General features: G+C 53.5%; 2 protein-coding genes across 2 annotated transcripts in view; both read right to left on the reverse strand.

The window, feature by feature from the left end:
* Positions 1-16720, reverse strand: part of LIN52 (lin-52 DREAM MuvB core complex component) — a 249553-nt gene that overhangs the window by 95415 nt on the left and 137418 nt on the right. The gene's annotated exons all lie outside the window — the stretch shown is intronic.
* Positions 2814-9283, reverse strand: VRTN (vertebrae development associated). The gene is made up of 2 exons (XM_050336311.1): positions 9189-9283; positions 2814-5800 (listed from the first exon to the last, which is right to left on the reverse strand). Exon 2 carries the CDS (start codon positions 5797-5799, stop codon positions 3772-3774), a length of 2028 nt encoding a protein of 675 aa, XP_050192268.1. The 5' UTR covers position 5800; positions 9189-9283; the 3' UTR covers positions 2814-3771.

Below are 16720 nucleotides of genomic sequence, written 5' to 3' on the forward strand. Positions count from 1 at the left end.
AGCAGGAAATACTGCAGCAGGTAGGGAGCTCTTCGGCTTGCAGTGGCCAGGAAAAGTCCTGAGCCATCGCTCCAGCATGAAAAAGGCGGATCTGATGTTTGGGCAATTGGTTCAGCAAAAATATTCATGAAGGATAATGGCAGGGTAGTGATGGGCCACAGCTGGACTCCAGCAGACATTTTCAACCACAGCATGTGAGATGAATTTTAATGGGAAGGAAGCAGAGAGGAAGAACAGGGACCTGGTAGTGGTCCTGTAGGACCTGCTGGGACAGACACAGATGGTTCCCCATCTGGGAAAAGGGCACCTCCTGGGGCACAGAAGGAAAACAACTGTCTCAAGAACTGAGTTCACTCAGCAGTACTAGTTGCATGTAGTCTGGATTTATGGAGGGAACTATGCAGGGCACTGATTGAAAAGATCCCTTTTTCTTTTTCTCTCTTTTTCTCTTTCTTCATCTTCTTTCTTTCTCTCCCCACGTAGATATTCTTGGTAATGAATTGCTGCTATGCTTGTCAGCTCAGGAGCAGTTCTGAATGGTGGCACTGACTTTTCCATCTTCCTGTTGCTGCTACATCTGCACTCTAATGATCCCAGCAACACACAGGAGCTATCTTACGAACTGCAACCCTTTTTGCCACCTTGAGATGCTTTTAAGACCAACAAACCAACTGCCTGTACAAAATCAGGAGGCAAAGCCATGCTTGAGCTAACACATGCCTGCTCAGTGCTTGGGCATAATCAACTGTTGCACTGTGCTGCACTGGCCACCTTCTGCACCTGCAAACCCCCTCCCACGAACACGAATTGGATGCATTAGTGGCAGAGCAGAGCCCTAAATTACAGGTAGGTGGCAGGCTGCTGCCCACGTGCTTTGCAGACCCCCAGCCTTTGCTTTTCAGTCACCTTTTAATTTTCGTCTTTTCTGGGGTCAGCACTTACAAGCATCTGTGTGTAAGGAAGTTTAGGTGGCACCTGAGCTAAGCCTCACTGCACACATGCAAAGAGAGAGATTTACACCCAGTGTTTAGGTGATGCCATGGTGGCAGTTACCCACGATAGCCTGCTGCCATCAAAGCATAGGGAAGGAGAAACATAAAGGCACTCCCTCCCTACCACGCCCCTCCTGAGTTCCATCCCCCCCACCAGGCACCCAGCTAAGGGCAGAAAATCCACCACACCTAAATCTTTTCACCAGGGCTTCCAAAAAACATCTTGCAAGGGGTGGAAGCCCAAGACCAGCACCCAGAAGAGATTCATCCTGCAAGTGCCCAGGTGTGGTGCACATAGCGCTCCCAGTTAAAGGAGAGTTCAGTGATGGGAAGCAGGAGAACCCTTTCCTGCACCCTGCAGAGCACTGGGTCCCACAACACAGGCATTCCCCAGGCTCTATTGATGCCCATTTGCCCACAGCAGCAGCTGAGCACCACCCATCACGCTATGCCATGTTAATGGATGCTCCAGCCCTGCTGCCAGGCACGGTCTGCCCCAGCTTCAGTGCCACCCACAGGGGACCTCTGTCAGCACCCACAGTCAGAACACACCCAACACCCTCCCTGCTGCTTCCCTTGGCTCAGACTCTTGGGGTCTTGGGTCCACCTTCAAAGCTGCTGCTGCAGCCACCGCTGCCACCGCAAGCAGCTATCTCCAGCCTCCAGCAGTTTGGAGACACAGGTAATCTTTCTGGAGTAATTAGCAGCTCACTCCCTTAGAGGAGTTCATAGATGAGTCCTCCCTGGCAGCTAATTACTCCAATTACTTCCTGACACACAGAGCCCAGGGCTCTCTGCAGCAGCACACAGCACTGCTTGGCAGCTCCCTGCTCTCCACGTGCCTCCCTTCCCAGAGCACCCCTGCCCCAGAACCCCTCCTGTGGGACCACACAGGGTATGCTGGAATGTATAGAGGGTGGTGAAATCCCACCATTATCAAGGGACAAGGAGCTAAATGGTTTAAGAGATGCTCCGGATGGTGGCTCAATGCTGCTCCTCCTGGGCTGCCACACCTCACAGCTCAAACCCAAGAACACCACAGGACAACCCTAAGCACCCCTTTCTCCTGCAGGCTACTGCAGAGCAAAACTCAGCAGCACTTCCTAGCATAGGGCCCCTCTGCTTAGGAGGCTCACAGGGAGCGAACCCAGACTATGCCAGGAGCACGACTGGGCTGCAGCAGTCAGTGAGAGGTTCCAGACATCTTGAGGAAGGAAAACAAGTTATTTGTGAGTAAGACTGGGGGGAGGAGGACAGATGGGGAACAGACACACCACAACATGTGTTACAGCATCTCAACTCTAACAAGCTCACCAGAGCTCCTAATGCCCCTGCCAAGACCTTGAGGGTAAAAAAAGACTCAGGTCTGCCAACCCAGCCTCAGGGGCTGACTTTGTAAATGCAGGCCTCAGGAAGCTCTCCCCTCACATCTGTAGGTTGCTCTGACTCCTGGCAGCTTCCTAGGAAACAAGGGCAGGTACTGCAATTGTCACCACACACCTCAGTGGTAGCAGCTGGATCCAGACCTCCTACAGTTTAGTCCTGCACAGCCGTGCTGGCAGACACCACAGGAAAACTCACATGCTAAGGGGATGAGGCTTTCTGGAGTCAGGCAGAGACCTTGCACCCCAAGATGCTCACAGGGCAGAGGTGCAAACAGCTGGTTTCAGCTTCCCAGTACAGCACAACCACTTCAGGGCAGGACCACCAACATCTCAGACATTGCCACTGCAGTGCCCATAAGACAGTTGTAGAAAGCAGACAGGGAAGGCAAAGCCTTGCCTAGAAATCACACAGCATGAGTTAGAAACCACACAGGACTAAGAGTAGAACAGTCTTTATTGCTTTGGTTTCTTACAAGTGAGACATATGCACCCAGACTTGCTGCATGGAGAAATCCACATTGCCTGCAGCACAGAGCAGGGGATGCAGGGACAGTGGGCACACAAGTTTTAGTCTCTCTGCCTTCTCCCAGGCACCAGGAAAGAGAGACCCTAGAAAAGTAAGGCAGCTGCCAGCTGAGGAAGTAAAGGTTTGTGTGAAAGGTTATTGTTACAAGACCTGAAAGGTCAGGGACAGCTTCTCCAGAGCCTTCAAAAGACACAGATTCTGAACTTAGCATTCCCCACAGACAGACTACAGTGGGGACACAGACAAGTCTTCTCCTCTATCAACCTCTGCTCCTCAGGACAATCCAAGGCAGGTATTAAGAGCCAGAAAACCAAGGTGGCATCAGCACTGACCCCAAGTGAAGCTTTTATTCCCCTTAGCTGGGAAGAACCCAGACCAAAGATGCTTCTTGCATAAAGCTGAGCACTCCCCAAGCCCTTCCTCACCCACAGCTGAGCCAGCACTACTCTGCTCACTGAGGACATGCTGGGCATCTCCACATTACTCATTCAAGCAACTGCCCAGAGCAGAGAGACCTTCATATCCTCCATCTCAAGAGGTCCAGCAGCATCCCGTGACACTGGTACAGTACTGCCTCCCTTGCTCATCCTCTGAGCACAAAAAAAAAGGGAGGACAACTTCCTGGCCCCTCTCCCTTCGGGGCAGCTCAGCGCCTTCTCCTTCCATTCTTCCAGTCTCTGGGAATAGGCGCTGTGAGGATGCTCCCATACCTGATTGAACCACACAGAAAATAAAGCCAGAGACTAGGAACAAAATAACACAAAACCAGAACAAAAGTTAGAGTGAGGCCCCAGCCCGGACACCCCACCAGAGAGCCAAAGGGCACATCAGCAGAGGAGCTGTAGCCAAGCCAGCTGGCAACTGGCACTCAGGCATCCACCAGCGTCAGCCCATCATGCAGGGCACGCTTCCACATGTAATAGGTGGAACGGGCTGTGAGTGGGAAGCGGGCACTGAACTCCTTGTAGGTTGGGAAGTTCTTCGACTCAAAGCGCTGCTGCAGGAACAGCTTTGCCTGTGCCTTGAACTGGGCAGTGGCAATCACATCCATCACAAACATGCGGCTGTTGGCTCTGTCTGACATGGCATAGCCCGAAATGGTAGTGTTGCATGGGATGGCAGGCACTGGCTTATCTATGTGCTTGGTGGCTCCCTCAACTCGGCACTGGGGCTTGAGGCCTGGCTCTACTCTCTGAGGCACCAGGGAAGCCACACGGTTCAAAGGCTGGCTGGAGCTAGTCCAGGGCAGGTGATGCTGCCCAACAGCCTGGCCACTGGCCTTCCAAAACCAGTAGGCTGTGGAGGAGAGAGATGGGTAGCGCAGGCGGTACTTGCAGAACGGCAGCTGCCATTGCTGGACCTGCCTCCTGGCCACATCTCGCAGCTGCATTCTCCAAGAGAGAGAAGGCTTGAGCTGCAGGAGACTCCTGAGCGCTGGCCGGTCTCCATTCCGTCTCTTCCTAACAGGCACGCTGTTTGGCTTCAATTGCAGGAATGGCTTTCCTGTAGGTAGAGTTTTCTGGTTATCCATTGGTGACTGGGGGTGTTTGAAGTTGGGGTTCTCCTTGATTGCTTTTCTTCGCCAGTTGTAGTATGTGGACCTGGAGATGCCAGGGAAGCTGCGTTTGAAGCACCTGTAAGGCACCAGAGTGTTCATAGAAATGCATTTCTCTAGGTAGGATTTGGCTCCCTGCATGAAGATTCCCGCTTGGATGGGATCTAGGGAAGGACTTGGGGATCTTAAGCTCCCCCGTGAATTAGCTGGCTCATTCACATCAGCCTTTTTTGGGACATCCCTGTGAAGCTCCTGCAACCTGTGAGCCTCAGGCAGAGCAGAAGCATCACCATTGACCACGCTCTGCATCTCATGCTTCCAGGCATAGTATGTGGATCGGGAGATTTCTGGAAACATTTGTCGAAAGTGCTGGAGGGGGATTATATTGCCCGCCTGAAAGCAGGACTGGAGGAAGTGTTTTGCTGCAAACCTGGCAGCCGCTTTCTGCCGGTGTTCACGAGACTGGCGCTTCCAGCGGTAGAAGGTGCTCTTGGTAATGCTGTACCGGTCACGCAGGTTAGAATAGGTCAGCTGGGGGTCACTGTTCAGCAGCTCAAGGGTCTTCATGGGCTGGACAGGAGGCTCTGGTGAAGGTGCTGTGGGTTCTAATTCCTCCAGGCCAACCACAGCCACAAAGTACTGCGCTTTGAAGACCTGCCGGGAGAGCTGCTGCCCTGACCACATGATGTGGAGTGTGGAGGTTTGCGGGCCACACTTTCTGGGCCGGATGAGCCGGTTGAAATAGGGGCGGATCTTCAAGTTGCTCATGGGATAGATAGAGTAGATGTTACACTGCAGTACTGAGGCAAGAGCATAGACATGCCACATGTTGGCAAAGGTGCCAGGGAAACAGGTAGCTTTGATATCAGCATCAAAGATGGCCTCCAGGATAGTCATGGGAAGGCTGGTCATCTCCGGGGTCTCTTCAGTGCAGAGGGAGTAGCGGGCAGCCTGCAGCATTACTTTGGAATCAATCATGCCATTCAAGTAGTACTGCTTGTGCAGCAGCATCTCCACGACGGTACGCACCTGCAGCTCCAGGCTGAGGCTGGGGTTGCCCCAGAGCAGCACGCTGGCGGCCTCAAAGAGGCGGTTTCCCTCACCTTTGCAAACCAGAGGCAGCATGTTACTTGGGGCATCCTCAGGATAGAGGCTCCTGGCTACCCGGTCAACCTCTAGCTCCTCTTGGAACTGACTCCCACAATAGCCGGGCAGGGAGAAAGATGACAGGGTCCTCTCTGCCTCCAGTGCAGCACTGGTGAGACCCTCCAGGCCAAAGCATTCAGTGGCTTCCTGTAGCTCCTGCAGCACAGACTGCACCAGCTGGTGCCGCTGGATCATCCTGAAGGATGAAGAAGAAAGAAGTCACTGGAGATGAAAACAGTGCACACTACAGACTGCCAGGGGGCTGGCCTCCAGGTCCAGCTCCTGCCCAAAGACCAGGAGGGGGGAAAAGGCAGAGGAAAGGCCACTGCTCACCCCTCCACCCACACTCCCAAGCACAAAGGAGGAAGCTTGAGTCCTCACTGGCAGACCTGGAACTGGGACATGGGCTCAGCTTGCTCTCCAGTGACCTCCTGTGGGCAGCACACATCCTCTACATGTCTCAAGTGAAGCTAAGGAGTGACTGCATCCATCGGGGTGGAAAGCCACCTCCCACCCCTGCATGCCTGGCTTTGCACCCGGCATCGTTCCTACACCCACCTCCCCTACCAGTACCTCCATCCTTTCCATTTTACCATTTTACCCTACCAGCACTCAGAGAGAAGGGTTTCTCTCAAAGGGAAAACATTTGTCACCTCTGCAGGAAGGGACCTGTGGCAGAACCACACTGCATGCTGATATGGAGGATCTTGGCTCAAACTGTTCAAGTTCAACAGAAGAAGCAGCAAGGAGCTTGTCCCCTCCCTCAGAGGGGAGCACTGCAGCTGCAATCATTGCATGCACTGTAAACTGCTGTCACAGAACCTGGGATGGGAGGAAGAGACAGAGCCAGCCAAAGCCACGGCTACTGCTGCCTGAGCTGACACTAGATGTCACTTGCTGCTCGGCAAACGCACACCACCAGCCAAAAAGAAGTCACAAAACGAGGGCTTCACTAGATGAGCTACTGAGCAGGAGGCAACCCAAAGAAGTAGACAGAGTGTGAGCACTGAGTGGGTAGTTCAGAGGCTGTATGGAACCCTCCTCCCTGTCTGAGCTGGGCCCAGTCCTGTCCTCCCTCCCTCTGCATGCCAGTTTCCATTCATGCAATACAAAGGGTCAAATCTGCCTTCTCCTCTTTGTCCAGCATTTAGACACCTCTATGACTCTGCCCCCACCATTCCCAAGGGCTTTCATGATGACTGTGCACTCTTTAGCCTATGGTCCAGCTTCATCAGTGCAGCCCTCTTCAGCATCCTTTCACCACCAGCCAGTCCAGTCTCTCCCATTTGAGCCATTTTTCTCCAAAGGACCACAACACTCAAATAAGAATCCTAATCGCCTCCATTTTCTCCTAAGGTTTATTCCCATACTGCCCCCAACATGTAGGGCATCACTTTGCAGCCTATTATAATTCACATCCCAGCCTGAGCCCACCTTCTCACACTTCACAGGTATCATGCACTCACAGTTGTGTGAGGAGATGGGCAACAGCAGGGCCAGTCAGGAAAAGCAGGAGCTCAGTAAAACATACATCCTGCCTGACCTCTCCCAATTCTCAGCCCTGCTGCAGATATGGTTACTATTGCTGTAGCATCTGCCATAGCCCATGACCAAACCACAAATGAAATGAGGTACCAAAGAATCCCACAAACACATATAGGCACTTCACCACAAGGAGCCTCCCTGCTGCTGCCGCCCCTTGCCTTTAGTCAGACCACAGGTAGTCACCAAATCAAGTCACTTCCCCTGCTCCAAACTCCTCCAAGATCTCCTGCATGTCAAAGGCCAGAACCCTCTTACAGCTGCTCCCACACCTGTGGGGCATCAGTTATCAGAGGCAAACACAGGAGAATGCACACAGCTGTGAAGCAGAGAAGATAAAGTGTCCTAAAATCATGGTCTGAGAAAGCATGTGGTTGTTACTTCAGGTCAGGTGTGTATTGGTATTCTCCTGGAAGTTCAGAGAAGTTTACAGAAATTTTGACTAAGCCTGTGGTAATATGTGCTTGAGGAGCTAAAGCAAAGGCATCCCTCAGGAGAGCTGTAGGGTTGACAAAGCCCAAGTCCTCCTTCTCTGGGGCCTGTTAAACCCTTTAGGGCCAGCCACCTCTCTCTGCAGCAGCCACCCTTTCCCCTTTCAGCAGACACAGCCTGCCACTGTCCCAACAGCAGAGCCAAGAAAGGCAAGACAGTCTTTCTTTCCCCTGGAGAGGGTGAGGAGCTGACACAGGCTAGGGAGTATCAGCAACAACCCCTGGTCTTTATATCCTAGGGGCAATTCCCACCCCCTTACAGCTTGGGGGAGAAATAGGGAGGGAGCGCTGGGGGCACAGGACTTAAGCCTTTTCTTCAGTGACAACTCCACAGCCTCAATGTCACTGTCAGCTCCTGCTGCCCAGAGCAATCCTAAGGCAAAACCCACAGCTGAAACAGTGGAGTAGGGCTTGGGTAAATCAGAAGCAGAAGCCAGACAAGCTGGGGGGCTTGGTTCATCGCCAGATCAAACCCAGGCAGCTCTCAACACAGAGGACCTGCTGCAAAGGGAACACTTCTCCCCACACACCCCCAGGGAAGCTGAACACGACAGACAAGTGCTCACTGAACTGTCTCAGCACCAAGAGGTAACCAAAGGAAGCTTTTCGCAGCAGATAAAAGAGGTTTTACCTAACCTGGCCGCTTTTGCATTGTAACAGATAAGGAAACACTTGAAGATCACGTTCCCTCACCTAAACTGATGGCATCCCGTAGTGCAAGTTCCCCCAGCCAGTCCCAAAAAACGCTCCCGCCAGCAGGAATCTTGGAGACTTCAGCTCCTGCCGCCCGGGCTGCCCGGCAGCACTGGCACCTCGCAGGAGCAGGGGTGTCCACGCATCCCAGCCCAGCTGAGTTAGGTGGCTCGCTTCCCAGCCCCAGCTGCGGGCTCAGGGCACCCCAGGGGTAAAGGCGCTCATTTGACCGCACAGCAGGAGCACAGAAGCAGCTCCAGGAGCTGTCTAGGCTTGAAACATCACCGGGGGAGTTTCAGTGGGTGAGCAGCACTGGCAGCTCGGGCAGCCAGCTCAGTCTGCCAACACCCACACGTCCACCGAAGCCCACGAACATCGATCGCCGGCAGAGGGAAAAGCCTGGGACACACCTTCACCTAGGCCGAAGCGCTGCAGCCAAGCCCAGCTTCGTCCGCCCCTCGGGCAGGAGCACTGATGGCTGGGGTGCGGCGGTGCCTGACAGCCGCCCCCAGCCCCGGGCACCCTTGAGCGCGCACCCGCGGCCGCTCTCGCCTCTCCCGAAGGCGGCGGAGGCGGCTCCGTGCGGCCGCCCCGGGACGAGGACAGCCCCGCACCCCGGGTGGGAGCACGGGCGGCCGTTCCCCTCGCCGGGAGACAAAAGGGCGCACAGCCCCCGAGTGAGGGAGAGGCCGCCGGTGCCCGGGCAGCTGCTGAGCAGAGACGCAGGACAGGACAGGACGGGACGCCCGCCTGCCGGGGGAAGGTGCTGCCACGGCGGGACAGCCCGCAGGGCCAGGGTTAGGAAGGGAAGGCGCAGAACCGCAGCCCCGACGGCGCCCGGCACAGGTCCGCACTTACCTGGCTCCGCGGGTCAAATCACGCCCCACCCGCGCCCTGGGCCGCCCCGCACCTTTAAGGGCGGCGGCAGGAAGCGGCGCGGAGTCGCGGCCGCCCCGGTGCCAGCCCCGCAGTGACCCCCGGGAGCGTGCGGCCGCGTGCGGCGCCGGGCCGGGCCGAGCCGGGCCGGGCCGCCCCTCCCCGCCGGCCCCCGCCCTCCTCCCCGCCAGGAAGCGGGCCATCCCCGCCGCCCCGGCCCAGATGAAAGCGGAGCGGGCTGGGGGTCACTTCCAAAGCTAAAGTGATAATGGCCATTGTCCCGCCGCCGCCGCGCTTAAAGGGCCCGCCGCCTCAGGCCGCCCTGCCCCGCTGCGCCCCGGCACCCTGCGCCCCACAGCATCCTCCTGCCTCATAGCCCGTCCGCGATTGCAGCCTCACGGCGGGTGGCAGAGCCCACGGGGGCCGCGGAGTGGGGGCTGGGCGCCTGCGTGGAGCACCCCTCGTGTCCCACGGGGAGCAGGCAGGTCTCGTGTGGGTGTCACTGCAGCCCCAGGGTTGGTACACTCTGTGTCTGCCCCCACTCCTTGCTTGTTCCTGAGGAGGCCGCAGTCTTTCCATCCTGCTAGCTAGAAGGTAGTTACCCTTTCCTCTCCCCTCCCTAAGTGATGCCCTTTACCCGGCAAGGCCAGGCTGGTGGGACCCCCTAAGGCAGATGAAGATCAGCTGTAACTATACTTTCAAAACTCAGTTTTGAAAGCTCTTCAAAACTTTCTCATTTGTGGGAGGCACCCAAATGACAGGAATATTTTCCCTGTCCTCGGTTCTGGGCAGCCTCCTGAACAGCCTTGCATCTGCCTGCCCATGCCTGGGCCCTCCATGGAGCTGCCTTCTTCCCCACTATCTCTGCCCCACTGCCTCCCCAGCCTAATCTCAGGGCCGAGGTCCCCCTCCTTAACTCCTGCTCTCACAATGAGTTCATCCTGTCCCTCGGGCATCACGTGAGACTGTGCAAACAGCAAGCACATCAGACACCTCACTCCAATGTCGCTAAGCTGCCAACACCAGCTCCACCCCATGGCCTCTTCACTCGTCCAGAGCCCTGGAGCTTCCTCCAGGACCTGTCTCATCCCAAGTTACACCACCCCAAAATAGGACCCTAAGGAGCCCATCTGCTCTTGGGTGTGAGGGCTGGGCACGTTTTAACAACAGAGGTCAGAGTTTGGTCAACAGGGAAGACTTGGGGTCTTTGCTATCTGGTCCTGGTTTGTCCCCTGTGTGTGTAGCTCTGGTTGCAGGCAGCAAGTAGTTTTCTCTCCCCACAATCCCCCCAAACCCAGCGAGGGGCACAAAGTAATTCCTGATGCCAGAGACCCCCTTGGGGAACCTCATCTTGACACTCATTTACGTTGCAGCATTTGGTAATGAGAGGGCATAAGGGCTCACCACATATGGGACTCGTGTGCAATTCAGGAAGAAACTAAACACAGATGTTTCAAACAGGGTAAATGTTCCCAGCTCCCTCTCCTGCTACCTTCCCTTCCACATCAGTCCAGGAGCAAGCATTGCTGCACAAAGCAAGGCATACCTTCACTGCTCATAAGCACATACCCCAGAGCATTTTCCCCACTTCTCTTGTCTCACATTTGAGCCCAGGAACGCAAGGGGATGCCAGGCAAGGAGGGTTTGACAGGAGGAATTGGTTCCCTGGAAGCTCTGAACTAGCTGCTTGACAGTCCTACCAGCCTCAGTTAGGAATCACCACCAGGTGATACTGAACTCCAGCCTTCCATGCTCACAGAGGTCACTCTCAATGGACACAGAGACGCTACAGTGCAAGGAAGAGAGAGCTAAACCGTCCTTTGATGAGCTTTTTCCCCCTCTCAAGCAATCTTTGTACCTCTAAAGCCAGCTCCACTCTCCCTATCTACCCTTCCAGTCCTGGCTCTTTTTCCTCTACCCCGCCCCTCACCCGGCAGACTGGTGTTCATATCCACAGCTGCTGAGCTTCCCTTCTCATCCTTCATCCTTTTAACTTCTTCGGTTGCAAATGCAAAGTGGTGCTCACAGGGCAGTGAGACACTGGTAAATGCCAGAGGCAGCAGGGTCAGTGATTAACATAGGAGCTGGAAAACACACAAAGAGACAGCCTGGGCAGTTCTGTTATGCAGATGACTGCACACACATGCTTCCAGATTATAAACAAGTAGTTAACATTTTTCTGCTCCTTGGAGGAGTTCGGTGGGGTACCAGAGTGCTTCCTGCTTTGCTGCAGGATGCTTCAGCATGACAGTAGATCATGGAGACTGGCTGCCAGAAGCTTTTTCTACCTGTTGTGTTTTAATCTGCCTGCTGCAGCCCATTCTCTCTCAGACAAGGCCCAGAGAAAAGGTGCAGAGATGTTCAGCTGCAGGGGGGTCTCAGGGCACCATGTTTCTAGCCTTGCTGTAAGGCAGGTTTTACTGCTCCAAGTTTGGGAATGGAGTCTTCTCCCAGGTCAAGAGCATCTGTGTTTATCTGTGTTCAGCAGATAAACTTCTTGTTGACTTGAACCTCATGAGGAAGGGTGTCTCAAGGACGTTGTGCTGTGTTCTTGTATAATAAGATAGGGCTTCCTCTGGTTCTGTCCCTGGAATGTGACAATCTTGACAGTGCCACACATGGGGACAACATTTAAACACTCAGTTATGCATCCCATCAGAAAGGTTCCCCAGTTCTGCCTCCACTGCCACCTAGGGGACCTCCAGGACTGGAGGGAGTCAGAGCACCCTACTCACTGTAGGGCTGTCCACGGGTGGACCAGAGGAGACTATTCAGATAGGATGGGACATGACTGAAACACCTGGGGCAGCCAAATGCCATTTGAGGCAGGTCAGACTGCGGGCCAGTTGCCAAAACCACCTCTGGAATTGGAATGGGTTGACTCAAACTACTCTATGATCCACTTATGATCTATACATGGGCTAAATTGACATGCCCATCCCCTTAAAGTCCTTGTTGGTGATTTTGCTTCTATTTTTCCCATCTTTCTCCCTCCAGACCACTGCAGAATCTGAATCTGAGTGCTATCATCCTTCTGAGAAGTCAGGGGAACTGGGACTGCTGAGGGACTGAGAGCATGAGGGTGCTAAGAGTCTGCTGTCTTAGCTGGGTTTCTCTCCCGTGCCTGGCATTGCTCTACAAGGAAAGCAATGAGCAGAGCTTGCAGTCTGAATTGGCAACAGAAATAGGGTTGCTACAGCTGCAATATAACCAACCAGTCACAGGAGAAAGGAATGTCAAGTGGTTCTGGTGTGATTGTACCCAATAGGGAACTGGAAAACATGGAGTGCGCATCAATTTTTGTAGTAACTTGTTCAAGGGGAATGACAGAACTCCTGTTTCAGGGTTCATATCATCTGGTACTTCTCATTCCCAGACTTGAAACCACCTCTGAACCCACTACCTCATGCCTGTGCTGGAGCCCTTAAACAGATGATCAGGGAGACTGACTGTTGGGCTCTGCAGAGAGTGAGGCACCCTTCTGTCTGTGCATGCCCTGGGACAGCTCTGGACACCATCAGACAGTGGATTTTATTCAGTTCTGCTCACATCACACCAAAAGGGAGAGTGACAAACTACAGGGAGTTTTCAGCCAAGAGCAATATTGCTGGAGTGATTAAATTATAATAGGAGACAATGTAAGGAGAAATTCTATTTGGTGATGCTGAAGTAAGAACTAGCAGGCAGGGACATGGAGTGCATCAACCTCAGTGAGCTAGAGCAGTTAACAGGAGTGACTTCAGCAACATGACTGAGGACAGAGGGGCAGCATAGAGGGCAGAAGTATGTGGCCTGAACTTTAGGACAGTTTGGTGGCAAGGCCCAGCCAGGAGTTTCATCTCCCAAGGGAAGGGGGGAACTGGCCTACACATTCGATCCCACCTTGGACAAGAGACTGAGGCCCCTAAGTCTCTCCCACACCCTGTTGCCCTCCTCTTTTGAAGTGACTAAGAGCTCAGGGTCATTCCCCTTCCTCCATCACCCCTCAGTGCTGCCTCCTTCCCATCCTTTAAAGAACAGCCAGAGACCTCAATGCTGTTCTCTCTCTGACCTAAGATCCCTTCTTGTGGAACCATGGGACCTCAGTGCTGTCTCCTGAGAGTCACCCAGAGTACTATGTCCCTCTCCTAATGGTGACTGCCTCCCAGTTCATCTTCTGGGTGATGTTCAGCACTGACCAGTCTAATGCACCATGAGTGCACAGGAGAGCTAGGTCTGCCTGTCCCTTGCCCTGGGATACCAGAGCCCCATCTCTAATACCAGGTCCCATCTCTAATTCACCTCTGCTCAGCTTGGGGCTCTTTTGCTTTCTGGCTTCTGTCCGGCTGGCCTCCCTCTTCCTTCCCACTCTGTGAGATTGGAAGGAAGGTTTAAAATTGGTGTTGGCACTGTGCACTTGCTTCACAATGCTCCATGAGGCTCCCTGGCACGTAGAAGGAAATTAAACATGAAGCACCAAGTGCAGTACCGAAGCACCAAGCAAGGACCAGGAGTCCTGGCCACATCCTGGGGTCCTGGCCGTGGGTGGGAGGGGTGGGGGAGAGCTGGGAACTGCAGGAGATTCAAAGTCAAGATCAAAGCATTTCCCTCTGAAGCCCTAACACTCTCCTTCCCTCCCACTTGCACATAAAAGCACTCTGCCCTCAGCAGGCTCTCCACTGGGGAGGGTGGATGGAGGAGGGGTCTGCTTTCCCCCTCGTTTTTCCTGTGTGACTAATAATTCTTCTCATAGGTGAAATGGTGAAAATCCTTTGCCTCTCCTCCCCCATGCCTGCTTCTTACCCAGATCCAAAGGGCCTGAAGCCGTTTCAATGGCTATGAGTTCATGGCAGACCTAGCCTGCTTTGGGGTGTTACCAGCCGATGCCAGCATGGGGGAGATGCAGCAAGAAAAGCCTTTGAAGTGTACAGTAGAAAGACACTGTTAGAGGCAAAGCACAAGGAAGGAGGATTGAAAAGAAAGCAGAGCAGTTTGGCCCACAGGAGGGGGAAAGGCTAATTAAGGCACAGAGTGTGGAGAAGGAAAAGGCAGAATCATTAAGATATCACAGCAGGAGCCCATGGTGTGGCTCCATGGAGGTTTAAACCATGCTGAGCCTGGCCTCTGCTGGTTGCCTCCCTCGGTTCCCCATTCCCACCCTTCGCTTTGGGGTGGCGCAGGAGCGTGAGGGACTCTCTCAACCAATTCAGGTTGCTGGTCCAAATGAAAATTAATTGGTTTAGTTCATACTCTAATGCAGACAGAGCTGAAACTCAGGATGGCAGCCTTCATTACCTCTCCCTTACTAATGATCTAACAGAGGGCTAAAGCTTGGAGGTGATCCCAAACTGAAGAAGTTGCAAACTCCAGTGAGAATGGGCACATATGAAGAGACTAGAAATTGGAAACATGGGCAGGAAATCGTGGATTCAGTTTCGGAAAGCCCAGGAGGGGGATAACCTTCTGACAGTGCTTCATTATGCAACATCGCACAAAGCCAGCAGCATTAAGAAAGACCTGTGAAAGAGGGAAAGCAAGCTGCAGAGTCAAGGGTACAATTTTGTGTTTCTTTCTGTGATCAGGCAGCTGCTGTTTCCTTCAGAGAACACCCAGAGCCACTTGCCCCTCAAAGACAGTGAAAAATGGCTTTGTCAGGCTTCTCCTTACATCCCAGCTGCAGGCCAACAAGCAGAGAGGGACCACAGGGAAATGGGAACACAGAGAGGCAATGGGGACTGCTGTGAGCCCAGGGGTGCAGGAGGATCTGGCTTTTCTCACTGGTCCAGGACAGGGCAAAAATGCATCTAACAGCATGCAGGGGAGGATGGGGGATGGGATGTTTCACACCTAGCAAGCAGGAGCAGATGGGGCTGGATTTAAACACCACAAGGAATTCACTCGCACTGCCTCAAGGAGTCCAGGACTTAGCAAGCCATGCCCAGCTCTCTCTTCCCTGGATTCATGGCACTTTAGTGACAGGTTAGCAATGCAGAGGGGTTTCTCTGGGGTCTGTAGCTAGTCAGGGAGCTGAGATATGGCCCTTCAGTGCAAACAGACCCATAAACCCCTGCTCGAGTTGTGATTCCCCAGTCCTTTCCCAAGCCCTGCCCCCAGGCACACACTGGAATGGCCATGGTGTTTGCTGGGAGAGAAACGTGAGAAGTAGAGCTGGAGTGCTGTAAAAGATGTAAATGTTTCTATGCTGAGAGCAGCTCTGAGTGCAGGGCACAGCCTCGGAGGGGGGATGGAGAGTCACCGGGAAGGCACTTCTCTTTTGTTCTTGATCTTGGCTGACTTAGGAGGGTTCCTAGGAAAAATCAGGTGGTGGTCATGGGGCGACAGGGACAGAACAAAGGGTGGGGAGGAGGAAGAGGTAGGAGGAAGGGCTTGGGATAGACAGTTCTGGCCATCTCAGATTCTCTGGCTCCCTTGGTGATGAGAAGCCATTTCATCACCTGGGAAGGGAAGGGGAGGAATATCCCCTTGTCATAAAGTGGACAAGAGAGCAAAGAAGTCAGTTCAGTCCCGGTAAGTACTGAGAAGGTGACACACACAATTGCCACAGCTGCAGTACTGCACCGTGAGAGGATGTGACTGCCTGGGAGCAAGTTGCCCACATCTGATGCAACAGCTGAGAAAAAAAACCCAATTCTTTTAACATAAAAATTAGTCATCGCTGAGGTCAGGTTTTCAGAGGGCTGATCTCTGCCCTCTGGAGCTTAACCTTTAGGTATGACTGATAGCATTGTGAATTCCATCAGTAAAAGAGCTGAGAGAGGGAGATGAGGACAAGGAGAAAGGGACACTGCTTAGGGACAGGGCCATTTGCTGAGGAAACAGATTGATGTGTCTTCTTTCATCCCTGAGTGCATATACTCTGATTTTGTGTATTGAAGTATCTAGACCACTGAGCAGGTAGAAGCAGAACAAAGGTGAAGGAGATGAGGATGAGGGAAGAGAAAGAGGGCTGGGAGGCAGGGAACTGGGAGAAGAACAAAGCTACTTGGTGTATGGGAAGGTGTATATGCAGAATCCCAAAAGCTCTGCAGAAGAAATGGCATCAACAGGCTGGTAGGTGTGAGACACATGAGTAAGGAAGGGATAACAGCTCATAGGATCCCTCATCCCTGATCATCAGACTTGTTCAGAAATTTATTTGTTTTGAAACCAGAACTCAGCCCAAATCTGGGAAAAAAAAAAATTGCTGGTTTCTGTATGAAACTTGGAATCACTGAGAAGCTGGAGAGGGTCCATTCTTTGGCATAGCCCTTTGCTGCTTTCTTGAAGTCTCTCCTTATCCTCTGCCCGGGGTTTCGTGCTGCCCTGCTCCAGTTCATGCAGGAGGGTGGGAACCACGCACTGCCGTTCACCATCACGCTGGGAATCGCTGCCTTAACCCAAGGTCCCCCACCTGAGAAATCCCCTGCAGTGGCCGCCACGAGTTGTGTGTCCTTTCCAAGCAACCTGAAACTTCACTGCCGACCCCAAAATAAGCCAAACACGCAGAACTAGTGCTGGTCCTTCTTTCTTGTGCC

Source organism: Myiozetetes cayanensis, unplaced genomic scaffold, assembly GCF_022539395.1.
Source record: "Myiozetetes cayanensis isolate MyiCay16 unplaced genomic scaffold, myiCay2020 scf6-25, whole genome shotgun sequence".
In the NCBI taxonomy this organism is placed as follows: domain Eukaryota; kingdom Metazoa; phylum Chordata; class Aves; order Passeriformes; family Tyrannidae; genus Myiozetetes; species Myiozetetes cayanensis.

Coding starts and splice junctions, on each gene's coding strand:
- VRTN (XM_050336311.1), bottom strand. CDS start 5,799: ATGATCCAGCGGCACCAGCTGGTGCAGTCTGTGCTGCAGGAGCTACAG.